Genomic DNA, 10,000 nt, shown 5'->3' with positions numbered 1-10,000 from the left:
GAATAATTGTGCAATCAATTCACTCTAAATTAATGTTGTTGTATAAATGAGAATGTTCTATGACCAAATCCTCTGTCAGAGCAGAAAGTGTTCTTGGCTTTGGTCCACGGCAGGAAATGTAGATTCTCCCGGGAGTAAAAGTACTCTGGGTATAAAAGTACTCTGGGTATAAAAGTACTCTGTGGGTATAAAAGTACTCTGTGGGTATAAAAGTACTCTGTGGGTATAAAAGTACTCTGGGTAAAAAAGTACTCTGTGGTATAAAAGTACTCTGGGGTATAAAAGTACTCTGGGGTATAAAAGTACTATGTGGGTATAAAAGTACTATGTGGGTATAAAAGTACTATGTGGGTATAAAAGTACTATGTGGGTATAAAAGTACTCTGTGGGTATAAAAGTACTCTGGGGTATAAAAGTACTATGTGGGTATAAAAGTACTCTGTGGGTATAAAAGTACTCTGTGGGTATAAAAGTACTCTGTGGGTATAAAAGTACTCTGTGGGTAAAAAGTACTCTGTGGGTATAAAAGTACTCTGTGGGTATAAAAGTACTCTGTGGGTAAAAAAGTACTCTGTGGGTATAAAAGTACTCTGTGGGTATAAAAGTACTCTGTGGGTATAAAAGTACTCTGTGGGTATAAAAGTACTCTGTGGGTATAAAAGTACTCTGTGGGTATAAAAGTACTCTGTGGGTATAAAAGTACTCTGTGGGTATAAAAGTACTCTGTGGGTATAAAAGTACTATGTGGGTATAAAAGTACTCTGTGGGTATAAAAGTACTCTGGGGGTATAAAAGTACTCTGTGGGTATAAAAGTACTCTGTGGGTATAAAAGTACTCTGTGGGTATAAAAGTACTCTGGGTAAAAAAGTACTCTGTGGGTATAAAAGTACTCTGGGTAAAAAAGTACTCTGTGTATAAAAGTACTCTGGAGTTACAAATGTTCATAAGATATAAACAAACAAAGTAATGAAAGACAAGATAAAGATTTCCCTTTTTTGTGTTAAATAGTTAAGTCTGTCTATGTTTATGTTCATGGAATTAATATTTAAAGCATATTTTATCCTATTGTAAATATATATATATATATATATATATGTATATATATATATATATGTCGGGATTATTTGTTTATTCAATAATTGTGATCATTCATGTCACAATATAATTAAAAAGTTATAATTGTTAACATTTTAGAAGCAAAAATAAGTCATTTATATTCACGCTTCAGTCCAAACAACCTAAATGTGAAGTGAATTTGTCTGAGTTTATCTTCTGTCTTTGTGTTTGACCCAAATCCAGAGTCTGTGACTCGTCTGTGACTGGTCTGTGACTCGTCTGTGACTGGTCTGTGACTCGTCTGTGACTGGTCTGTGACTGGTCTGTGACTGGTCTGTGACTCGTCTGTGACTGGTCTGTGACTCGTCTGTGACTCGTCTGTGACTGGTCTGTGACTCGTCTGTGACTGGTCTGTGACTCGTCTGTGACTGGTCTGTGACTGGTCTGTGACTCGTCTGTGACTCGTCTGTGTCTGTGACTGGTCTGTGACTGTGACTCGTCTGTGACTGGTCTGTGACTGGTCTGTGACTGGTCTGTGACTGGTCTGTGTCTGTGACTGGTCTGTGACTGGTCTGTGACTGGTCTGTGACTGGTCTGTGACTGGTCTGTGACTGTGACTGGTCTGTGACTGGTCTGTGACTGGTCTGTGACTGGTCTGTGACTGGTCTGTGACTGGTCTGTGTCTGTGACTGGTCTGTGACTGTGACTGGTCTGTGACTGGTCTGTGACTGTGACTGGTCTGTGACTGGTCTGTGACTGTGACTGGTCTGTGACTGGTCTGTGACTGGTCTGTGTCTGTGACTGGTCTGTGACTGTGACTGGTCTGTGACTGGTCTGTGACTGTGACTGGTCTGTGACTGGTCTGTGACTGTGACTGGTCTGTGACTGGTCTGTGACTGGTCTGTGTCTGTGACTGGTCTGTGACTGTGACTGGTCTGTGACTGGTCTGTGACTGTGACTGGTCTGTGACTGGTCTGTGACTGTGACTGGTCTGTGACTGGTCTGTGACTGTGACTGGTCTGTGACTGGTCTGTGACTGTGACTGGTCTGTGACTGGTCTGTGACCCTTGGTGTTGTAGTCAGACCAGATCTTTGTAAAAGTCACTCCGAGCAGCCGTGAGTGACACATCCTGTCATTACTGAGCTAAAACACTGTGTTTGAGCCTGAACCACAGACATTCACTGTTTTGTCTGTAGCGTTCACTTTTAATTCCACATTGGGAAAAATGGGAACTGAAAGTTGCTCCGACTGCGCGTTTATCCGGCTTGTTAGCTAACGACAGGTGGGGGACTTCAACACGCATAGCAACGATCATCATTACTCAACACACAGACACGGAAACATCTTATTTTAGGCTTCGACTGCGACACATCCAAACAAGAAACGTTTTGTCAAGATGAATAAAAAGTTAAAATAGCTGATATCTTTGATCAATTACATTGCATTTCTTGAGTAAATGTGAGCCACCGGGGAAGAGACTGGACCAATCACAGCGCAGCATCGGGGTTTGGGCGGAAGCCAAAGTGAAGCGTTCAGAACAAAACAAACATGGCGACGGCAACAGACCGACAGCTTTATTTTAGAATGATTACAGACTATTACGAGGTCACACTGACACCGCGTTAAGAATACAGCGGAGAGAGAAGTTTAAAGCTCTTTTTAAAGTATTCTAGAGAAAAATGAACTGTATAAGTGGGAGGAGCTAAGGCCGGGCGACGAAGGCCACAGCACTCAGAGTTCTTCACTGTTTTGTATTATTTTTTTACCATTATTATTACTATTATATTGTCTTACGCTAGCTGTCTTTATTTTATTTTATCTTTATTTTTCCCCTCCATTCCTTATTAGGAAATGACAGGTTTTGTCTATAGGAGTTTTTTGTTAATAAGAGTTTTGTTTATAAGAGTTCTATTTTTAACCTTCCTATAAGTTATCTGTCCTTTTCCTCTGTATCTACCTGCGTTGCAACAATGAAATCTCCCATATATGGACAATAAAGGAATATCTTATCTTATTATTAAAAATTCTCAACTTGTTTGAACTGAATTTGAATGACTTGTGACGCTTCAGCCAATCAGCATGAAGTATTTTTTTGCTTCGATCTTGTTCTTCTGTACGAGACAGAAGACTCTATAGAACCGGTTTAGTTGGTGCCGTTTCTTCTTCTTGTCCTGTACGTGACCCGGGTTGGTCGCACGTTTCACTCTCCTGTTGTACTGTAACGCGATGAGTCTCATACAAAATGCAGGCGGGCCAACTGCGGTCTCGTTTTCCAGAAGGATGCACTCTCCACGGCAGCGCTCCTCAAACACGTAACCCAAGAAACACTTCAAATGTTCTGTCATCAGGAAGGTCAAAGTTCATATAACCAACAACTTTGAATTTCCAGGTGATAAACGTGAGTTGGTTGGCGTTTCTGTTACAAAGAATTGACAAAAATACACTTTTCTGGCCTTAACTGTTTTGGGCTTCACAAAAAGAATAATTTGTGGTAAAGTATGGTTAGATAAATGAAAAACTGTTGTGGGGATCAACATTTCTGTAATATTTGTCCAGTAAAACCTAAAAATCATTGTTTGTTTTTCCCTCCATCAAAATGCTAAGAGTGTGTAATAATCTCATCAATAATGTAAAATATAACTGTAAATGTCTTTAAACCAGGCTCTGATCTCACTCCGAGAACTTTTCATGTGACAAAAACACCTTGATTTTGTCTTTGTGTCGTTTGTAAAAGTTGTAATTGTTGTAGTGAGCGTGTTGTGGTGTTTGTTTCAGTTGGAGGAGTGCACGCTGCAGCTCTCGCCCAGTGGAATCTATCTGGACCTGGACTCGTCTCTGGTCGAGCAGCGCGACGAGCTGGAGAACTTCTACGCAGACGTGGAGTGAGTAGACAAAAACTGTCACACGCTCTAATATTAGTTGGACCTTTAGCTTTTATATAAGCTTTATTTCCCTCCAGTGTGTCGTTATTCCTCACACAGATCATCAGCAGTGTTGGGAAAGTTCACTTTCTACATGAACTAGTTCAGTTCATAGCTCATAATTCAAAATTTTGAACTAAGTTCACCGCTCCAAAAAATCAACTATTTTTTTCAATATTATGCTAAAATGTTTTTTGATAATTATTTCCACAGCCCAAATACAACCACAGGCAGCAATTATTGTATTAGTTTGATGCTGAAACTATGTGTCAGATTTCATCTTCATATCCAGTTTTGAATCCTTCCCCAGGATTTACCTTCACATTGAAGGGACAGACTTCCCCCTCACCGACATTATCATAAAACTCACCTAACTGGTCGTAGGGCGATTCTGTTGCTGTCGCGTCCATGCTGCGTTTTCGTTTTGATGCGCATGCGCAGTGCGGTGCGACAGGCGAAATCTCTATCTGCTCTATCGACCTCTACAACTCTGGAGCTCTCACACATGCCAGGCTCTTTTTGGGCAACTTAACGGTGTTTTTTGCCTGGAAGTCTCTAGAAATCTGACACTTTATTGAACGAAATTAAAAAGAACGAATGTGCCGTTCACAGACACCAGAATGAACATATTCATATTATCATTCTTCAGCAGTAATACAGTGCGTTCATGAACTTTCGTTCAATGAACGCGTTCAGGCACAACACAGATCTTCAGTGTGTCATTGTTCCTCACACAGATCTTCAGTGTGTCATTGTTCCTCACACAGATCTTCAGTGTGTCATTGTTCCTCACACAGATCTTCAGTGTGTCATTGTTCCTCACACAGATCTTCAGTGTGTCATTGTTCCTCACACAGATCTTCAGTGTGTCATTGTTCCTCACACAGATCTTCAGTGTGTCATTGTTCCTCACACAGATCTTCAGTGTGTCATTGTTCCTCACACAGATCTTCAGTGTGTCATTATTCCTCACACAGATCTTCAGTGTGTCATTGTTCCTCACACAGATCTTCAGTGTGTCATTGTTCCTCACACAGATCTTCAGTGTGTCATTGTTCCTCACACAGATCTTGTATCGTCTCAGATCTATAGTAGATTAGTTTCTGTTTCTCAAATGTTTTCTCTGTTCGATGCCAATGATTTGACCTGCTCCATGACCACGGGATTCGTCTTTCCACATGGTCGTATCAGAAATTATATTTGTTGTTTGTTTGTTGTTTGTTGTTTATTTGAATCCAAGTGGCCACTTTCTTTTTGGACAGGCAGTGTATAAAGTTCAGTGTAGGACTGTGTGACAAGTGATAGAAAATATGCATTGTAATCTGATTTAATGTCATTCATTTTGTAAACAGTAAAAGATGAAAGGAATCAAGTGTCAATATTGATTAAAATCACATCAATATGACACATAATGATAATGAATCTGTTTCCTGAATAGTTTTAGAATCATAATTCATCTGTTTCCTGAATACTTTTAGAACGAAAATGAATCTGTTTCCTGAATAGTTTTAGAACGATAATGAATCTGTTTCTGAACTAGTATAAAACACACAGTAATATTAAAGAAGCTATGACCATAAAGAATTGATTTTATAAACTGGAAAAGATGACCGGATCAGGCCTGATCTGGTTCTGATTTTCAGCTACCTTCAGTTCACTGTGGGACAATCGTTTGTCACAAAGTGTTTCAGTCTTATGTAAACTCTATTGGTCAGCCTGTCATGCTGTGAGTGGAATTAACCAATCACAGTGAAGTGTGACGTGTCATAAGTTCCTCTTAAAGGAATGTGAAGTTTGTGATGTTCATGAATCGTGACCAAATGGAAATCCAGCCCAAAGACGATGTTGATCTACATTTGTTGACTCCCGGCCCATATCTCATTGGTTCTCAAACTGGAGGTGTCTGTGCTTTTGGTTTAGATGAGAGACAAACAAACAAACAAACAGATGAATAAATACATTGAAGAAATGTCATTTGTCATGTTTAGTTCTGATGTTGTACCGGCTCATTTTAGTCAGCGCTTTAAAAAACACGTAACAATAGTGGGCCGTATGATGCCGGTCCAGCCCAATACTGAGACCAGAGCGTTCTCTCTAGTGTCAGTTATCAGTTATATTGTGCTGCTACCGGCGGGAGATAATATCACAATTGTTGTTTGGAGAAATGCAAAGGTAGAATATTGAGTACCGTATTTTCTGCACTATAAGGCGCACTGGATTATAAGGTGCATGAAGCGAAACTAAACAGTCGGATAAGTCAGTCAGTTGAACTTTATTAATGCAGTATGCGCGGAAAGTGGCCAGCTTTTCTTCGTAATATTTGCCAGTTGCTGCAAGATATTAACTAATCCATATATAAGGCGCACTGGATTATAAGGCGCACTGTCGTTTTTTGAGAAAAGTAAAGGCTTTTAAGTTGCGCCTTATAGTCTGGAAAATACGGTATATTGTTTAAAATTAAAACAATGAAAATTACAGAAGCATCTAATGTGATAAGGGTGTTTAGTGATATTTCTGCGCTTTTGTAGTTGTGCGATACTTGAACCACAAATGAACTTTCTTGCCATGTTTTTTATCCATTTTTTATTCACGACAATCAGCCTTGAAAATCTGCAAACCCCTATCGGTCGACCTCCAGTATGAACTTTAAAAACTGGGAGGAGCACTATAAAAGACCTTCTGACGTCCTCACAAATGATCAGATCCAACAGTTACGGACGTTCTGTTTTTGACATTTCATCCAAAAAACAGATGCATTTTGGTTTCTATTTTCCGTTTGAGATTTGAGTTTTGAGGTTTGAGCATTTTGAAGTGGTTCTTTTCCTCACGCCGAAGAGGAAAAAGTGAACACCAGCTCGGACAATCCGCTTTGGAGAAGGTGGTGGAACACGTCATCAGAGCAGATCGATCTGGAAACTGCAGCGATGACGTTTCCTTCAAAAGTCTTCGGGCTGAAAGCTCACAAATACCCCAGAGTGGAAAGAGTCAGAAGAAGTGAGTTGCACTTCTTCTGACTCTTTCCGCATTTAAAGCTTCAGGACGAGCGCATGGAAAGTGGAATAGTCGGGATCAGGTCGAGTTATGGTTCCGCTCATAGCACTTCAGACGTGCAAAACGCTTATAGTAATAATCATAATTTAACGTTCTGTACCTAGATGGAAATTGCGTACGAGCTGATGCGTTTTCCAGATGACCAAACGCATAAATATGATCCCAGAACTGCATGACCTGAGAGAGGAGATACTGCGCATTCCGAATGTACTTTTTCCACATTTTGTTACGTTCCAGCCTTATTTCTAAAAGGATTGTATTCGTTATCTGCCTGAAAATTCTACAACAATATCACATCATGGCAATGTGAAAGAAGGTTGTTTGAATTCTTTGCAAATTTATTTTAAAAAAGAAAAAAATAACAACTCTTATGTACTGATCGTTCTTGAGATGTTTCTACAGTTTGACCGGAGTCGAAAAGCATGGTTTGGAAAAACACACGCTCGTCTGTAGAAGGTCCCACAGTTAAAGTGTCAGAGCACAAACCAAGACCAAGGAACTGTCTGTAGACCTCAGATCTGGAGAGAGGAGAACCTTCCAGAAGAACAACCATCTCTGCAGAACTCCACAGATCAGGCCTGTGTGGTCGAGTGGACAGACAGAAGCCACTCCTCAGTAAAAGTCACATGACCGCTGTCTGGAGTTGGCACAAAGGCCCCTGAAGGTGGAGGCAGCATCAGGCTGTGGAACTGGGAGACGAGTCAGGATCAACAGAAAGATACTGCAGCACAGAAGCGTTTGATGAAAACCTGCTCCAGAGGCTCTGGACCTCAGACTGAGGTCAAGGTTCATCTTCTAACAAGACAACAGCCCTAAGCACACGACCAGGAGAACACAGACGTGGCTCAGGACAACTCTGTGAATGTCCTTGAGTGGCCCAGAGGCCAGACGTAAACACAATTATATGCTTGACCATGAGTGTCACCCCCTGCAGGACACTCTGTCCGCTCTGGAGAGCAGCTTCAGTGAGAGACTGAGCCACCCTCGCTGTGTGAAAGAAAGGTTTCACAGGTCTTCTGCTGCTGTCAGACTTTATAACAAACACTGTTAGTCCTGAACACTCGCAATACTGACCTAACCTAATACTGACCTAACCTAATACTGACCTAACCTAATACTGACCTAACCTAATACTGATGTGCAATTCCGTCATATGTGCAATTACTGTGAAATTCATGTGCAATTCATGTGCCGTCGTGACACATATTCATGTGCAATTACTGTCGTGATCACATGTAATGGTATTTATGTATTTATTTATTTGTCTATGGGAGTTTTTGTTTATAGGAGATCTTCTACTGAAAGTGTTTTTCAGACTTCCTATAAGTGATCTGTTCTTCTGTATCTATCTCTGTATCTACCTGCGTTGCACCAATGAAATTTCCCCATGTGGGACAGTAAAGGAATATCTTATCTTATCTTAATCGAACAATTGAAACAAATCTGAAAATGTCTTTGAACCGATGCTCCCCGTCCAGCCTGCTGGAGCGGGAGAGCTTCTGCACAGAAGAACGGGAGAAACTGCACAAATAAGTGTAAAAAGCCGGTAGCATTAAACTCAAAGAGGCTGTAGTTGATGCCAAAGGAGCTTCCACTAAATATTGAACTGTTCTTATGTACAAGTGCAGATTTTTTATTTTTAACTTGCAAAGAATCAACCTTTCAAGTTGTTATTATTGGGTATTGTTTATAGAATTTTGAGGCGAATAATGAATTCAATACATTTTGGAACAAGGCTGTGACATTAAACGTGTCACTGCTGCTTTAGTTGGACTTCTTCAGTCGACCCTAAAATAACTCAAACGTTTATTATCATCTGAAATAAACTCAATGTTCAGTGTCCTCAGTTTGACACCTTTGTTTCGCAGTGTTTCTCTGTAGATTTTATGACTTTGACACTTTTATCCCTCAGACTTTTCCCACGAGTCTTAAATCTGTGTCTCGTTCTCCACAGAAAAGGAAAAAAGCCCATCGTCGTTCTGAGGACTCAGCTGTCTGTGCGCGTCCACTCCATCCTGGGTAATTACTCTCCTCTTTCTCTCCACTTAACCACTTTTCCCCCCTCTCTCCTCCCTCTCTCCTCTCTCTTATCTCTTCTCTCCTCCCTCTCTCCTCTCCCTTCTCTCTCCTCCCTCTCTCTTCTTTCTCCTCCCTCTCTTCTCTCTCCTCCCTCTCTCCTCTCTCTCCTCTCCTCCCTCTCTTCTCTCTCCTCTCTCGTCTCTCCTCCCTCTCTCCTCTCTGTTCTCTCCTCCCTCTCTGTTCTCTCCTCCTCTCGCCTCTCTCTTCTCTCCTCCCTCTCTCCTCTCTTCTCTCCTCCCTCTCTTCTCTCTCCTCCCTCTCTCTTCTCTCCTCCCTCTCCTCTCTCTTCTCTCTCCTCCCTCTCTTCTCTTCTCTCCTCCCTCTCTCTTCTCTCCTCCCTCTCTCATCTCTCCTCTCTCCTCCCTCTCTCTTCTCTCCTCCCTCTCTCCTCTCTTCTCTCCTCCCTCTCTCATCTCTCCTCTCTCCTCCCTCTCTCCTCTCTCCTCTCTCCTCCCTCTCAGTTCTCTCCTCCCTCTCTCCTCTCTTCTCTCTCCTCTCTCCTCCCTCTCTCTTCTCTCTTCTCTCTTCTCTCTCCTCTCTCCTCCCTCTCTCTTCTCTCTCCTCTCTCGTCTCTCCTCCCTCTCTCCTCTCTGTTCTCTCCTCCCTCTCTGTTCTCTCCTCCCTCTCTCCTCTCTCTTCGCTCCTCCCTCTCTCTTCTCTCTCCTCCCTCTCTCTTCTCTCCTCCCTCTCTTCTCTTCTCTCCTCCCTCTCTCTTCTCTCCTCCCTCTCTCCTCTCTCTTCTCTCCTCCCTCTCTCCTCTCTCCTCCCTCTCAGTTCTCTCCTCCCTCTCTCCTCTCTTCTCTCTCCTCTCTCGTCTCTCCTCCCTCTCTCCTCTCTGTTCTCTCCTCCCTCTCTGTTCTCTCCTCCCTCTCTGTTCTCTCTCTTCTCTCC

The 10,000-nt window shown here is 41.9% G+C and overlaps 1 protein-coding gene across 1 annotated transcript in view; it reads left to right on the top strand.

The window, feature by feature from the left end:
* fhod1 (formin homology 2 domain containing 1) overlaps positions 1-10,000 on the top strand; it is an 83,142-nt gene that overhangs the window by 7,484 nt on the left and 65,658 nt on the right. The window contains exons 2-3 of the mRNA XM_072465851.1: positions 3,834-3,940; positions 8,985-9,049. Of these exons, the coding sequence (XP_072321952.1) occupies positions 3,834-3,940; positions 8,985-9,049 (172 nt within the window). The remainder of the gene's footprint in view (positions 1-3,833; positions 3,941-8,984; positions 9,050-10,000) is intronic.

Source organism: Eucyclogobius newberryi, unplaced genomic scaffold (assembly GCF_026437365.1).
Source record: "Eucyclogobius newberryi isolate DKJ021-1_F unplaced genomic scaffold, fEucNew1.0.hap1 SCAF_5, whole genome shotgun sequence".
NCBI lineage: Eukaryota > Metazoa > Chordata > Actinopteri > Gobiiformes > Gobiidae > Eucyclogobius > Eucyclogobius newberryi.
Note: the sequence above shows the minus strand (reverse complement) of the source record. Positions and strands in the feature narration are given on the sequence as shown.